The sequence below is a fragment of the Leucoraja erinacea genome, chromosome 1 (assembly GCF_028641065.1).
Source record: "Leucoraja erinacea ecotype New England chromosome 1, Leri_hhj_1, whole genome shotgun sequence".
Lineage (NCBI taxonomy): Eukaryota > Metazoa > Chordata > Chondrichthyes > Rajiformes > Rajidae > Leucoraja > Leucoraja erinaceus.
In genome coordinates this window covers 141,802,504-141,819,013 of record NC_073377.1, presented here as the reverse complement: position 1 = coordinate 141,819,013, position 16,510 = coordinate 141,802,504, and the positions used below count along the sequence as shown (strand labels likewise).

General features: G+C 46.5%; 1 protein-coding gene across 2 annotated transcripts in view; it reads left to right on the top strand.

The window, feature by feature from the left end:
• The window catches only part of sorcs2 (sortilin-related VPS10 domain containing receptor 2), a 736,913-nt gene that overhangs the window by 682,050 nt on the left and 38,353 nt on the right, over positions 1 to 16,510 (top strand). For both annotated transcript variants that reach the window (XM_055644862.1, XM_055644870.1), the window contains exon 18: positions 7,195 to 7,366. In XM_055644862.1, coding sequence (XP_055500837.1) covers positions 7,195 to 7,366 — 172 coding nt within the window. The remainder of the gene's footprint in view (positions 1 to 7,194; positions 7,367 to 16,510) is intronic.

Here is a 16,510-nt window from a genome sequence, read left to right as displayed (position 1 = left end):
TAGACCTTTATAATTGAGGGTGGGAGCGGAGGGCACGTAATCCCTCATCGTAACTCCTCATAAAATAAAGATCAAACTTCAAACTGGTAAGTTCTCGTTTAATCTCACTATTTTACTTCGGAGTCACGTGAGTGACTACGTGAAGATTTTAAAGCTCTGTGATTTCAAACCGTGTAACAGTCCATGCTTCACTCACTGCCGAAGTCATCCAAGGGAGGAAGTATGTTATCGTAATCAAACATAAATCTGTTTATAAACCAATAATGGTATTTATTTGAAACAATAACAACGAAAATAATGCTCCCCCGGGCTTAAATTATATATTTGCAGAGTCTAAAATTCTCTCTGCAAATGAAACAGGTTGTGCTGATGGCTTGTTGTAGAATGTTTGAAAAGTTCTTTCCATGGACCACCCCGCTGTTGCCAGGATGTGGTCCAATGGCACGTCCATTCTGTTAGCCGCAGACGTGGATGCTGCCCTGGTGGAGTGAGATGCGTAAATATCAGTATCCACTCCAGCAGCTCCCAATACCTGTTTGAGCCATCTAGAAATGGTTTGACTCGACACCCGACCATGAGGTTTTTTGTGGCTGACCCATAGTGCCTTTTCTCTCACTCGGGAATCTTTGGTTGTGTTGATATATAGTAGTAGGTCAGTCATGACACATAAACAGGGGTCAGGTGGGTACACCCGGAATTCCATAATGGGTCCTGAAGTTCCTGGCCTGCTCTGTTTTACCAGCTCCTGAATGGTGAATGTTATTTGGTCTGATGTTATGACCATATTGTCCAGTCTGAGTAGATAAAGGGACTGGACCCTTTGTGCTGAGACTAACACCATCAGCATGGCCGTTTTCAGGGTTAGCTGTTCCAGAGTGAGGGATCTAGCTGGTGGCCATCCCCTTAGGTATGTCAGGACAACGCTGACATCCCAGATCTTGGTATACCTAGGTCTAGGGGGGTTTGAATTGAAGGTCCCTCTCATTAATTTGGCCACCAGTGGATGAGACCCTATGGCCTGTTGTCCTGGTGCCTGCCTTAGATAGGCTGACAGTGCACTTCTAGCACAATTGATAGTGCTATAGCTCAGACCTTCACTGTGGTGAAGGCTGGCCAGGAACTCCAGTACATTTGTTATGGTGGTTGATCTGTAGGTTGTCACTGTAATCGAGCAGTATGTTTCCCATTTTCTGATACTGGAGAGATATTGTTTCTTGGTGGAAAGACGGTGAGATGCTGTCATCGTGTCCATGGTTCTATTTGACAACCCCAGGTCCAGTAAAGGTCTTTTTAGAATCTGCACCCCAACAGGTTTATTCTGTCATGGCATGGGTGACTTTCGCCTGAGACAGGGTGGATCAGTAGATCTGGTCCGCTGGGAATGGCCATGGGTGGTTCTATGACCCTGTCAAGGACCACTGGGAACCATGGCTGTGTAGGTCAGTCGGGTACTACCAAAATGCCTGAAGCAGAGTCCATCTGTATTTTGCGTAGCACCCGACTGATAAGGTAGAAGGGGGGAAAGGCATAGAAAAAAATCGTTCCCCCAGTTCAGCGAGAATGCATCCATCGCCGCTGCCTCAGGGTCTGGTTCCCAAGCGACATACATCGGTACCTGGTGATTCAGTCGGGATGCAAAGAGATCGATATCTGGTGTGCTATATTGCTTTGTAATTTCAGCAAATACTTTAGGGTTTAACATCCATTCGGTGTTATCATTGAACTTGCGTGACCTGGTGTCTGCCACTGTATTTAGCTTACCTGGTAAATAAGTTATTGATTTGCAAATATGTTTGTCGATACACCATTGCCAGATTGTGTTGACCAAAATATCACATGATATCGATTTTATCCCGCCCATATGGTTAATATAGGCCTCCACTGTGGTATTGTCAATTTGTAAACGAACATGCAAATGGTGCATATTTGAACAATATGCTTTTAAACCATAGAACGCACCCATCATTTCCAAATAGTTTATGCCCAGTGTCTGTAGTAGTGATGATTCTAGATTAGCACATCTACCACCTGTACTGGATATGGTATTAGTTGCTCCCCAGCCTTGAGCACTGGCATTTGTTTGTATAGTTAATATTGGCTTATTGATAATGATGGGACTGGAACTATGCCAAACGTCCTCTTTCCACCATTGTAACTCTGATAATGCTTCGATCGGCAATTTCATGGTTCGGTCAAAGTGACCTGCATGTTGTTTTAACGCTTGCACCTTTGCTCTTTGTAAGTTTTGATAATGCAAAGGTCCAAATTGGGTAGCTGGAAATGCTGCTTCTAATTTCCCAATTACTCTTGCCACTTGCCGAATGGTTGGTTGATTGTTAACCATTAATTTGTTTACAGGTTTGTGCCAATTCTGTTGATTTTTCTTTTGGCAACGTTACAGACATTTGGACTGAGTTAATTGTTAATTGTGAATCCCAGATGGTCCATAGTTGTGGATGTCGTCAACTCAGATTTACCTGGATGTATGACAAAGTCCAAAGCTTCAAATAAATGTTTAGTAGTTAATACTGCTGAATTAGCTAATTCCAGGGTTTTGCCTATTATCAAAATATCATCAAGATACGCCATGACGATATGTTTTTGTTTTCTTAATATTGCCAGGGCTGGTTTTAATATCTTGGTAAACAGTCTCGGGGCTGATGTTAACTTATTAGGCAACGATTTGTACTGCCATAGTTGCCCCATCCAGGTAAATTTTAGGTTTCTACGATGATCCTTATGAATGGGTACTGAATAGTATGCATCTTTTAAGTCGATGCTTGCCATAAAGTATCCTTTGGAAATTAATTGTTTGGCAGTCACAAATGTTTCCATTTTAAAGTGTATATACCTAACGAAAGTATTCAATGTGGTTAAGTCAATGATGATGCGACATCCACCATCTTTTTTGCTTTTAGTAAATATATTTGATACGAACGAATTCCAAAGGTTCATGATTAGATTTCTCTATGACTCCCTTTGTATGTAACCTCACCAGTTCTGCTTGTCCCTCATGTTTTTTTCTTTTAGTGAGAGGGTAAAGCCCCTTTGAGGTGCATGCTGAACTGGTGGCATGTTTTCTTGAATAAATTCAATTTTATATCCTTGAATGCTTTTTAGTATATAATTATCAAGTGTGATAGACTTCCATGCTTCCAAAAACAGGTGTAGTCTCCCCATGTTAGCACAATCCCTCCACCTTTTATGTACTGGTAGGAACCAGACCCGCCTACCTCCATTGTTATTGGTGGGATGTTTACTTCTTCAGTTTCTGGTTCCTTGTTTGTCAGGGTGGTGCTGTTGGGGGGTGGCGCATTTTCAATGGGGCCCGCTCTGGGCCCTGTATTAAAAAAGACCTCCGAGGATGATATGCGGGCCCCGAGCTTTCACCAGTACCATGAAGTAGACGCCTACTGGTGGATGCGTGGGGGTACTGCCGTCTGGGTTGCGTGATTTTGCTCGTTCCGGGCCCTGCCCTCATGAGACCAAATGCCTTGGATTCATCATCCAGGTCTAGCCTTGCTTTGGTAAGTCTTTGCCAAATAGCAGGGTCTGTGGTTCTGAGGTCGGCATTCTACACAGTCCTGCGAATTTTGGGTTGAGGGCAGGTCTAATGGCCTCCTTCCGGAGTTTGTTAATCTTGTACTGTGTGTTGCACAGTAGAGCCAGGGTGTCCTGTTGGTTTGTTGTCATGTCAACCCCGTCCACGGAACAAGCATAGGAGGTGATAGCCGACATCAGGAGCTTCAATATTTTTTGCAATTTAAGTTCTTGGGTTCTGATACCCTGCCCAGTGTACCCCCAGATTTGACTGTTAACGGCAGGCACATTGAGCGAAATGCAATTTTCGGGAGGCGTGTAAAGATCCAACGCCTCATTGGCTACCTGCTCTTGGAGTGGTTTAAAGGACAGGTAGTCAATGCTGGCCGCCAGTTTACACTGTAACGGCCGCCCCGCTCGCGGTGTTGCCGCGTAGCGGTTCACCACTTCCAGCAGCTCTTCCTGATCATGTACCCCCTGCATACTCCCGGGTTCTTCAGCCAGTGACCCCTGTTCTTGACCAGCCCCGTCCTGGTTGCCAACGCTCCCCTCTGCTGAGGGTGATGCGATGGCCAATGCGTGATAGTGCACTGGAGCGGAGGTGCTTGCGCTCCCTTGGCGAGCTTGCCCCATCTCCCGGAGCAAGTCCCGCTGAAGCATTTGCTCCATGAGCCTTTCCATACGGCTCAAACGGCTACCTCTGCCACTCTCGGGCGGTGAGTCTTCCGCGCAGGACTCGTCCGAGTAGACCTGCCGGTCCGACTTCCGTTTTGCCTTACCTCCTGCCCGCTGTGGTTGTTCGAGCTTTACTAGCGGCGTAGGGCTTGGCTCGGAAATGTTGTCGGTGACTGAGGACCGCAGCCTGTGCGGTCCAGGTGTCGCCCCCCACTGCTGGGACCCTCCTGGTCTATCGCAGTCGGACGGGGTACGACCTTCCTTGGTTGTTTTCCCTTGTTCATGTTCCTAAAGTAAAGTAGAACAAGGGTTGCAAAACACGACCTCAGAGTAAGTTTACTTACCTGGAGGTCCCGTTTTTAAACTTGTTGTGGGAGAGCTCGTACTCCCGTCCGTCGCGTTGCACTGCCTGAGACGCTATGTTGCGCATGCGTGCTGGCGGGGTCTTCACTTAGTCACTCACGTGACTCCGAAGTAAAATAGAGAAATGCTGCCTGTCCCGCTGAGTTACTCCAACATTTTTTCCCAACTGCAGTTAATGGAGAAATGTTCATGACAATCCATATTACTGTCAAGGAGGTAGTGGAATTTCTAAAGCTATTGGGCAGTAATAGTAATCTGTGATCGATAAAAAATTATTGCTGAATGATTGGTGGAAGAATTGATAGCATCAAATTGCCTTTTTATATATGAATCTCTTGCTGGCCTGCTACATTATCACTGCACTGGCTTGCCCCTATATTGCACTAGCAGTTTAATAGCATGAGAAGAAATCTGACTGAAACGTATAAAACCCTGATGGCACTGACAGACTACAACTGCATATTCCCAATAGTGGGGAAGTCCTGAATCAGGAATCTTAGCCGATGGGCACAGGGTATGTCATTTAGGTCTGAGATGAGGAGAAATATCTTTTTCCAAAGAGCAATTAACCTGTGGACTTCTCTATCACAGAGGAAACGGGAGCCAAATCATTAAACAGATTCAGTTCAATTCAGTTTAATTTATTGTTACATGTACCGAGGGACAGAGAAAAGCTTTCGTTGCATGCCAACCAGTCAGCAGAAAGACAATACATGATTACAATCGAACCATTGACAGTGTATAGATACATGATAAGGGAATAACGTTTAGTGCAAGGTAAAGCCAGCAAAGTCTGATCAAGGATAGTCTGAGGGTCTCCAATGAGGTAGATAGTAGTTCTGTAATGTACTGTATTTGGATGATCAGCAATGAAGCAATAGAAACAATTGCTTGACAATTTCCAAAGCAACTCTCTTAAGCGGCCCATGGTGAAATTGGCAGTGGCAATGCGACAATTGGCAGTGGCTAAGTGACAATGGTAGGTTACACAAAAAAGCTGGAGAAACTCAGCGGGTGCAGCAGCATCTATGGAGCGAAGGAAATAGGCAACGTTTCGGGCCGAAACCCTTCTTCAGACTGATCGGGGCGGGGGTGGGCGGGGACAAGAAAGGAAAAAGGAGGAGGAGCCTGAAGGCTGGGGGATGGGAGGAGACAGCAGGGGGACTGAGGAAGGGGAGGAGACAGCAAGGACTAACAAAATTGGGAGAATTCGATGTTCATGCCCCCGGGATGCAGACTCCCCAAACGGAATATGAGGTGCTGTTCCTCCAATTTCCGGTGCTGCTCGCTGTGGCCATGGAGGAGACCCAGGACAGAGAGGTCGGAGACGGAGTGGGAGGGGGAGTTGAAGTGCTGAGCCACTGGGAGGTTACTTGTCAGCAGGTTTCTTTCAAGACAAGTTTTGATTTGAATTTAATCATTGTTCCTGGAGCGTGATCAACAAACAGTTTATGGTTATGTTCGTAAGTTGGGCATTGGTAACCCAAGGAGGATCTGTACAAGCGCCTGTTTTTATTCCATGCTGTTAATGAAAGACAAATCAGTTCTCCTTCACGATGGAGTATAAAGTATATTTCAAGACATGATTCTATTATCACCTGCACTCTGATCAGGTAACTTTCATTCATACATTTGGAGGCAAAGTGAGTGGCATTGTACATGATATAGGGTATGATGGGCTTTGTGCTTGGCAGAGCTCTTTATTCACATGCTCTGTGATTTTGTTTGACGTATAAAACAGATTGGCACCAAAGTAAAGTAGTCAAGGAAATGACACGTGTTTCATCCTGAGGTGTTTTTGCAAATATAAAAATGTGATACTTTAGGTGTTGATCAACCTGCTGATGGCTTGTTTTCATTCAGAATCTCATGACTGGCTGTGAAATTGAGAAAATCTTGCAGCATTGCCAAATATGCTTCTTCAGCATAACTTTGATTAGTGCTTCTCTCTCTAGGCTGGGAAACATATTGCAAAAAACATATTCCTTGAGAGGAATAGATCGGGCACAGAGCCTCTTGCCCAGAGTAAGTGAATCGAGGACCAGAGGACATAGGTTCAAGGTGAAGGGGAAAATATTTGATAGGATTCTGAGGGGTAACTTTCACACAAAGGGTGGTGGGTGTATGGAACAAGCTTTGTTGAGGTAGTTGAGGCTGGGACTCTCCCAACATTTAAGAAACAGTTAGACAGGTAAATGGATGGGACAAGTTAGGTGGGATATGGACCAAGCATAGTCAGGTGGGACTAGTGCAGCTGGGACATGTTGGTCGGTGTGGGCAAGTTGGGCTGAAGGGTCTGTTTCCAGCTGAACACACTTCTCGGCATCTGCGCAATGGTGTCTGCCTTGTGCTTCTTGTGCGTTGTGGTGGAAAGGTTGGTGGAAACAGGGCTGCGACGTGAACGCTCTTTCCTTGGCCCCACTGTATCACTCTATGACTCTATAACATTGGTGGCAGGAGGAAGAATGATACAAAGCCAAATACATGAAGTTTGTAGTGTGCCAAATTTCCTCTCTCTCTTTCCCTTTCTCTCTCCCTCTTCCTCACTCTGTCTGTGCATTTAATGAGTATGATATGTGTGGCTGCAAATGCTTAAGATTCCCATGTATTGGACAGTTACAGGAAGGTGGCCCTCAACGTCTGCAAGGGTGGTTTGGACAAGGGGCAAGGTTCCACGCAGCACCTGTGCCCACTGATGGCTCCCAGAGGTCTCCAGATAGTCACGAAAGGAGAGAGATTGGCAGTCAGCCCTGGTGACACTGTTACCTTCTTAATCTCGCAGAACCAGGTAGGAGCAACCTTTCTCATTGTAACCAAAAGCCATTACTGTTTTGTTTTCATGCCAACATTTGCAAATAGGTGCACATTAACACATACACATGGATATTGTTATGTGTTATTGAAGATTTTGATCCCCAAAGGTTGGCGAAATACATCAAATCTGATGTACTGATTGTGCATGATCAGCCATAATCACATTGAATGGCGGTGCTGGCTCGAAGGGCCGAATGGCCTAATCCTGCACCTATTGTCTATTGTCTATTGTCTATTCACGCTAAATTGGTCCGAAACATAAACAGAGATAATCAAATCACTATCTTTGTAATTTAAAAAAAATTGTAATTATGCAATGTGTGAAATCATTTTGGTGTAATTGGAATATTTTGAACGTAGTTAAGTTGTTTTATATCCGACCATCCTGTGCAAACTTTGCTGTTTGAACAGTGGTCACAACTTCTCAGTAATTCAGATAAGCATAACGGGTTATTTCAGTAGGAACTAATCCACATAGAGTTCAGAGTCATTGCATTACAGTCATGGTTGGTGGAAGGTTCTGGAGGCAGAAGCGAATTTTACTTCGGAGTCACGTGAGTGACTACGTGAAGAACCCACCCAGCGCGCAGGCGCGGCATTACGTCAGCAGTGCAACAGCGGCAGCAGCTGGAGCCAGGCTCTCCAGCTGCAGCATAAAGACAAGACCTCAGGTAAGTGCCTTTTTTGTTACAGAGTCGCTCTAGAGAGAATCATGGCCTCTCGCAAGCGACCAGCCAGGAGGACTGCCTGCCCAACTCCACCCGAGGACGGGTCCATAGCGGGACGGCAGCCTCTCGCAGCGGAGGAGCCTTTTCAACGCTCCCGCTCACCCGACACCGAGCCGCCCCCAGTGCTGCAGATTTCAACGCCCCGCACAGGGAGGAAGGCGACTCATAAAACCGACCGGCCGGTGTCCTCCGATGAATCGGAGGAACGGGAACACTCTCCCCCACCGAAAAGGGGAGACGCTCGGATCAGCTGCATGAGGCAGCTCCTAGAGCGAATGATAAACGAGGAGATGCGGCATCTCCCAGGAGGACGGGCTTTGGCCTCCTCCTCTCCACACCCTTCTGTACCCTCTATGTTCGAGGGCAGTAAGGGAGGCCAGGACTGGGCTGGCCTATCCCAAGGGCAGGCGGAGGATACCGTCAGCATGCCGGGCGTGCCGGAAGAAGAGCTACTGGGTGTAGTGGGCCGATATGCGGCGCCCCCAACAACTGGGATGGTGTTGCCACCCAGAATGGCGGCCACCATAAACAGGCTGTCCAACAACCCGCTGCAGGACAAGGCTGTCCAGCAGGCCCTTGACAATTACATAGCGCCAGAAAATTGCGAGGCGCTGAGGGTCAAGACGGTCAATGGGCAGATCTGGAACCAGCTGGGGCAGCAAATCAGGGCTCAGGAAGTCAAAATGCAGCGAGTCCTGAAGCTCCACTCAGCAGCCGTCACCGCCTTTGCTCGGTCCGTTGGGGATGAAGACCTGACCATACCCCAGCAGGATGCCCTCGCACTGATGTGCAGCACCACGTATGAGCTAAATAACCTACGGCGGGACAACATCAGGCCTGCCCTCAACCCAACATATGCCGGCCTCTGTAAAGCTCCAGCGCCCGAACGACAGGCGCTGCTATTTGGTGCGGATCTGGCCAAAAGGCTGAAGGAGTTGGAAGAGGCGGCAAAACCAGTAGGCCTCATGAGGGCAGGGCCAGGACCGAGCAGGGTGAAGACACCCAGTTGGCCGCACGCCTCGGCAGCCACCAGCAGATACCGAGCTGGTGAAAGCCTGGTGACCGCCTCCCACTACCCCCAGAGCTCTTTTTTAGAGCGGGGCCCAGGGCGGAGCCGTGGGAAGATGCGCCGCCCCACCGCAGCACCAACACGGACAACCTTGGGCCAGACCCACCGAAAACGACCCCACAAGTGAACATGGAGGTAGGTGGGTCTGGTTCCTGTCAACATACACAGACAAAGGGTGTAGTATTAACAGGGGGACGTTTGAGGTTCTTCAAGCATGTTTGGTGCTCCCTTACTAACAATAAGTTTATACTCAACAGTATTAGTGGATACAAAATTGAGTTCAAACCAGGCGTAGAACCGCCAGTTCAGCACATGCCCCAAAGGGTGTTCCTTCCCTCGGCAGTTGAGAAGGTAGAAGGACAAGCTGAACTTGATCGGCTCGTGGCTAAAGGCATCATAGAAATGACCACACACGAGCCGCAAGAATTTGTATCAAATATTTTTCTCAAAACCAAAAAAGATGGTGGATGTCGCATTATTATTGATCTGACGTCACTTAATCAGTCTTTTGAGTATCAACATTTCAAAATGGAGACATTTGTCACTGCCAGACAACTGATCTCCAAGGGATACTACATGGCAAGCATAGATATCAAAGATGCTTACTATTTGGTACCCATTCATAAAGATTACTTTAAATATCTGAAATTTATCTGGAGGGGCCAGCTATGGCAGTACCGAGCTTTGCCCAATGGTTTAACGACAGCTCCCAGACTATTTACGAAAATTCTTAAAGTGGCCATGAAGAAATTGAGAGAACTAAAACATTTAGTTGTGGCCTATCTGGACGATGTTCTCATATTAGGAAGAACACGGGAACAAGCTGTCGCAGGAGTGTTAGCCACTAAACAACTCCTTGAAACTTTGGGTTTTATCCTTCACCCAGATAAATCAATATTGGAGCCTACTACTAACATGGATTACCTAGGCTTCACTATTGACACGATTCACATGACTGTCACTCTGCCCAGAGACAAAACAGTTTCACTTATTGAAGCTTGTAGCTATTTAATTGCTACACCGCAACCTAGAATACGGCATGTAGCCAGAGTTATTGGCTCTATAGTAGCAGCATTTCCGGCTGCCCAACATGGGCCCTTGCATTATCAAAATCTACAAAGAGCAAGGACTCATGCATTACGCCTTCATAGGGGGCATTATGATCGCAAAATGGATTTACCCGCTGAAGCCAAATCAGAACTTCAGTGGTGGGTTGACAATATTTGGCACAGTCACAGTCCTATCGCCGTAACCAATCCTTACATAACCATTGCAACGGATGCCAGTGCTTTAGGCTGGGGAGCTACTAACTCCATAGACAGCACAGGTGGCAGATGGACTAACTCAGAGGCATCGCTACTACAATCACTGGGCATTAACTTTTTGGAAATGCTCGCCGCCTTTTATGGGCTAAAAGCATATGCATCTGATATGCGGCACGTGCATGTTAGAATTATGATCGACAACACTACGGCAGTATCTTATATCCAGCACATGGGTGGCATTAAATCAGTATCATGCGACAAATTAACTGCTATAATCTGGCAATGGTGTGTCGAGAGACATATTTGGCTATCAGCTGCCTATTTACCAGGCAAGCTAAATTTAGTGGCGGACACCAGGTCACGAAAATTCAACGACAACATCGAATGGATGTTGGACCCAAAATTATTTGCTAAAATTGTCAAGCAATATGGTACGCCAGATATAGATTTGTTTGCGTCTAGGTTAAATCACCAACTACCCATGTATGTGGCTTGGGAACCAGACCCAGAGGCAGCAGCGGTAGATGCCTTCACGCTGGATTGGGGAAATTTCTTTTTCTATGCTTTCCCTCCCTTCTGCCTCATCAGTCGGGTACTCCAGAAAATTCAGGCAGACTCAGCCTCTGGCATTCTGGTCGTGCCCGACTGGCCTACCCAACCATGGTTCCCAATGTTCCACGACATGGTGGTAGAGACACCAATGGTCCTTCAACACCACCCCCAATTATTGAATCACCCGGTAACTGGCATTAGCCATCCATGCCACCAAAAATTGAAACTCCTGGTTTCCAGATTTTGAACAGGCCTTACCGGGGATTGGGGTTATCAGACAGAACAATCACCACCATGTCGGCATCCCTGCGAGTTTCCACCAAGAAACAGTACCTGACCTTCATCAGGAAATGGGAACAGTACTGTCTGGACGCAGGGACATCCTACAAGACGGCTTCGATCTCGGATGTGCTGGAGTTCCTGGCCCACCTGCACCATGATCTCAAGATGAGCTACAGTGCCATCAATACGGCTCGGAGCGCACTGTCCGCATACCTCATGCCGATAGAACAGCATAGTGTGGGATCCCACCCTCTGGTCATCAGACTCCTTAAGGGGATCTTTAATACCAAACCCCCTACACCTAGATACACTCACATGTGGGATGTGGGATGTGAGTGTAGTTCTGACACACCTTCGAGGTTGGCCTCCGGTGGGATCCCTGAGCCTGGAACAGTCCACTTATAAGACCCTCATGCTCATGGCGCTTGTCTCAGCTCAAAGGGTTCAGTCGCTCCATCAGCTAAATCTGAACTACATGGTGACCACCCCAGATACCATTACTTTCACCATGCCGGGGTTGGTAAAACAAAGTAGACCAGGTACATCAAACTCCCCGTTGATCTTCCGGGCTTACCCTCCAGAACCTAGGCTGTGTGTGGTGACCCACCTTCATCATTATCTAGACACAACCCAAACGCTTAGAGGGAGAGAGAAAGCCTTATGGGTTAGCCACAGAAAGCCTTTTGGACGGGTTACCAGCCAGACATTATCCAGATGGTTGAAACAGGTCCTCAGCATGGCAGGGATTAACACAAATGTTTTAAAATCCCATTCAAACAGGGCAGCGTCCACCTCAGCGGCGGATAGGATGCAGGTTCCCCTAGACCACATCCTCAGAGCAGCGGGATGGTCAAGGGAATCGACATTCCAACGATTTTACAGGAAACCGCTGATGGAACAGGACGTCTTTGCGGATACCATTTTAGAAACCGCAAAGTTATGATTTAAAGCCCATGGGAGCTATTTTTTGTTATAGTTAATAAACATTTCTTTTATAACTAAACAAACTTGTTGGTCTTTAGCTACCACTTCCTCCCTCGATGATCTTTCGGCAGTGAGTGATATAACTGTTACACGGTTTGAAATCACAGACCTTTGAAGTCTTCACGTAGTCACTCACGTGACTCCGAAGTAAAATAGTAAGATTAAACGAGTACTTACCAGTACGAAGTTTGATCTGTATTTTATGAGGAGTTACGATGAGGGATTACGTGCCCTCCGCTCCCACCCTCATTATATAGATCAAATTCGGACTAATGTCTCGTTGGTCTTTACTATCTTTACTTCAACTAGTGTCTATCTGTGATTCCACACCGCTGCTTGGAAGTATGCCGCGCCTGCGCGCTGGGTGGGTTCTTCACGTAATCCCTCATCGTAACTCCTCATAAAATACAGATCAAACTTCGTACTGGTAAGTACTCGTTTAATCTTACTATTAAATTCCTCAGAATTAAAGAGTGCTCTTTTAGAAAGGAGGTGAGGATGAACTTCTTTAGTCAGATCTGTGGAGTTCATTGCCACAGAGGGCTGTGGAGGCCAAGTCAGTGGATGTTTGTAAGGCAGAGATAGACAAATTCTATCTTAGAGATAGGGGGAGAAGGCAGGAAAATGGAATTAGGAGGCAGAGATCAGCCATGATTGAATGGCGAAGTGGACACGATGGGCCGAATGGCCTAATTCTACTCTGATAACTTCTGAATCTGTGAATTATTTCCTTCTGCTCAACACTATTGATAAAATCGTGGCAATGTGCGTGATGGGAATGTTGTGAGGACAAGCTGCATATCTAAAGGTGAGGGTTATATTAAGTGGCAAAGTGTGCACATGAAAATTGCGATGTGAAAAGAACTGTAATTACAGCAGCTGTCTCTGCATTCTGTTGAGGGATCAATATCTTCAAGGAAGAGGGGAGGTACTGATGAAAAGAGCAAATGCATCAATTATACATGAATGAAGCTCTAGCTGCCACAGCTACTGTGTATAGCACAGGCATAATCAAGCATTATGTAATTGATCCCTTAGCTTTACACTAGCATAATGGCCAGTGCATGTATCACTTTGGATCAGTACTTTTAACTTATGAGCATAAATAGATAATTTACACATAGAACATAGAACATTACAGCACAAGAACATGCCCGTCAGGTCACCATGTCTGTGCTCATTATGATGCCAAGACCATCACTTATCTACCTGCAGGTAATCCATATTCCTCCGTTCACCACATATCCACGTGCCTACCCAAAAGCCTTTTAAATCCCACTAACATATCTGCCTCGATCAATACCCTTGGCAGGACGTTCTAGGCAATCACCACCTTCTGTGTAAAAACAAACTTGATCACACATCTCCTTTGTCCCTCTCATATTAAACCTCTGCCTCGAGTATTTGATTTTTAGTTTAGTGATACAGCGTGGAATCAGGCCCTTTGGCCCACCGAGTCCGCGCCGACCAGCGATCCCTACACATTAACACTATCCTACACCCATGAGGGACAATTTACATTTATACCAAGGCAATTAACCTACAAACCTGCACGTCTTTTTGATGTGTGGGAGGAAACCAGAATACCCGGAGAAAACCCACTCGTGTCACGCGGAGAATGTACAAACAACGTACAGACAGCACCCGTAATCAGGATCGAACCCGGGTCTCCGACGCTGCGAGCGCTGTAAGGCAGCAACTCTACTGCAGCACCACCATGGCCATCTTTTTATATCTTGGTAAAAAGATTCTGATTGTCTACCCTACTCGTTCCTCTCATAACTTTATATACTTCCATCTCCCCGAAATCTCCAGCAATCCAGAAAAAACAATCCAAATCTGTTCATAAGGTCATAAGTGATAGGAGCAGAGTTAGGCCATCTGGCCCATCAAGTCGACTCCACCGTTCAATCATGGCTGATCTATCTCACCCTCCTAACCCCATTCTCCTGCCTTCTCCCCATAACCCCTGACACCTGTATTGAATTATACCAAAACAAAAGTCAAAGTCAAGTTTCTCCATTTCATACAAAGGGTGGTGAGTGTACGGCATGAGCTGACAGAGGAGGTAGTTGAGAGTAGATGCTCAGAGTCTCTTGCCCAGAGTAGGGGAATCGAGGACCAGAGGACAGGAGTTTAAGACGAAGGGGAAAAGATTTAATAAGAATCTGATGCATAACAAGCTGCCGGAGGAGGTAGTTGAAGAAGGGACTATCCCAACATTTAAGAAATAATTAGACAGGTACATGGATAGAACAGGTTTGGAGGGATATGAACCAAACGCAGGCAGGTGGGACTAGTGTAGCTGGGACATGTTGGCCGGTGTGGGCAAGTTGGCTGGAAGGACCTCGTTCCACGCTGTATCACTCTATGAATATTACTGCAGAAATATCGTTGATTTGTAGTCTTTCGATGCCTTGAGCATAGACAGATATTAATTTTCCCTCTGCTCCCCACACATTTCAGAGTGGAAAGATGTGGTACATCTGGTGCAGCTTAAAACATTTCAGCATTAAAACCACATTTTTGAAATGGGATTGATATACCTTGATAAAAATAATCTGATTGTCTACCCTACCCATTCCTCTCATCATTGTATATACTTCCATCAGGTCTCCCTGTAATCTCCAGCGATCCAGAAAAAAACAATCCAATTCTGTTCATGACATACTGTCAGTGATAGGAGCAGAATTAGGCCATCAATTCTACTCCGCCATTCACTCATGGCTGATCTATCTCTCCCTTCTAACCCCATACTCCTGCCTTCTCCCCATAACCTCTGACACCCACACTAATTAAGAATCTGTGTATCTCTGCCTTAAAAGCTCTCCCTGTAGCTAATACCCCTTAATCCAGACAGCATTCTGGTAAACCTCCCTCCACCCTTTCCAAAGCCTCCATATCCTTCCTGTAGTGGGCAAGCAGAACTGTCAGCAGTTTGTTGATTGAATTATCGCCACCCACCCTGAAACGAGCTTGGGCCTGTCCTTGGACCCTCCTTAATCTGACGCCTGCAACCCCTGGTACAATTCTCCGGCTGGTCATTAGGGAAAATCCAATTATTTTAATTTCGCTTTTCAAATATATCATGCTGACATGTCGATGAATTTAAACAAGCACAAAGTGAAGTTAACAGAAACATAAAAAATAGGTGCAGGAGGTGGCCATTCGGCCCTTCGAGCCAGCACCACCATCCACCATCCACAATCACCATCCATGGATCATCTACAATCAGTACTCCGCGATGCCACGCTTTGCTAATAATATGTTGGTCATGAAGATTCTGACCCACGAGTAAAAGGCCTGTCCCACTTTCATGACCTAATACACAACCTTTTTTACTCGTGGACATTTTTCATCATGCTAGAAAAAACGCCCCGACCTACTTGATGCCACGAGTACCTACGACTAGCATCACAACCTCCTACGACTTACCTACGACCTCGTGACGACCATGCTGCGAGGATGAGTCATAGAAACATAGAACATAGAAATTAGGTGCAGGAGTAGGCCATTCGGCCCTTCGAGCCTGCACCGCCATTCAATATGATCATGGCTGATCATCCAACTCAGTATCCCGTACCTGCCTTCTCTCCATACCCCCTGATCCCCTTAGCCACAAGGGCCACATCTAACTCCCTCTTAAATATAGCCAATGAACTGGCCTCAACTACCCTCTGTGGCTGAGAGTTCCAGAGATTCACCACTCTCTGTGTGAAAAAAGTTCTTCTCATCTCGGTTTTAAAGGATTTCCCCCTTATCCTTAACCGAGTCAAGGGCAAACTCGGCAGAGGTCGTGAATTAGGTGGTGAAAGGGGGACAGGCCCTCAACAGCTCCTGATAATTTAGTTACGCTGAGTGTTCTGGTCCCAATGGCTGCACAGTAGAGCAGTGAGTGGAGCTGCTGCATCACAACACAGGTTCAATCCTGACCTCGGGTGCTGTCTGTGTGGAGACGCACAGCCTCCCTAGATTTCCTCCCGCAGCTCTGCCTTTCCCACATCCAAAAAACGTAGGTTTTTAGCTTAATTTCTGTTATTTCCACGCTATTTCCCCCGCCATTCTGGTTGTGATTTCCCAGGTTTGCCACAAATACGAAACAGAGGCAGCACAGTCGCTCAGCTGGTGCCTCACAATGCTCAGGAGACCCAGGTTCGATCCTGACCTTGGGTTCTCTCTGTGCGGAGTTTGCAGGCTCTCCATGTGACTGCATGGGTTTCCTCCAAGGGTTCCCTATG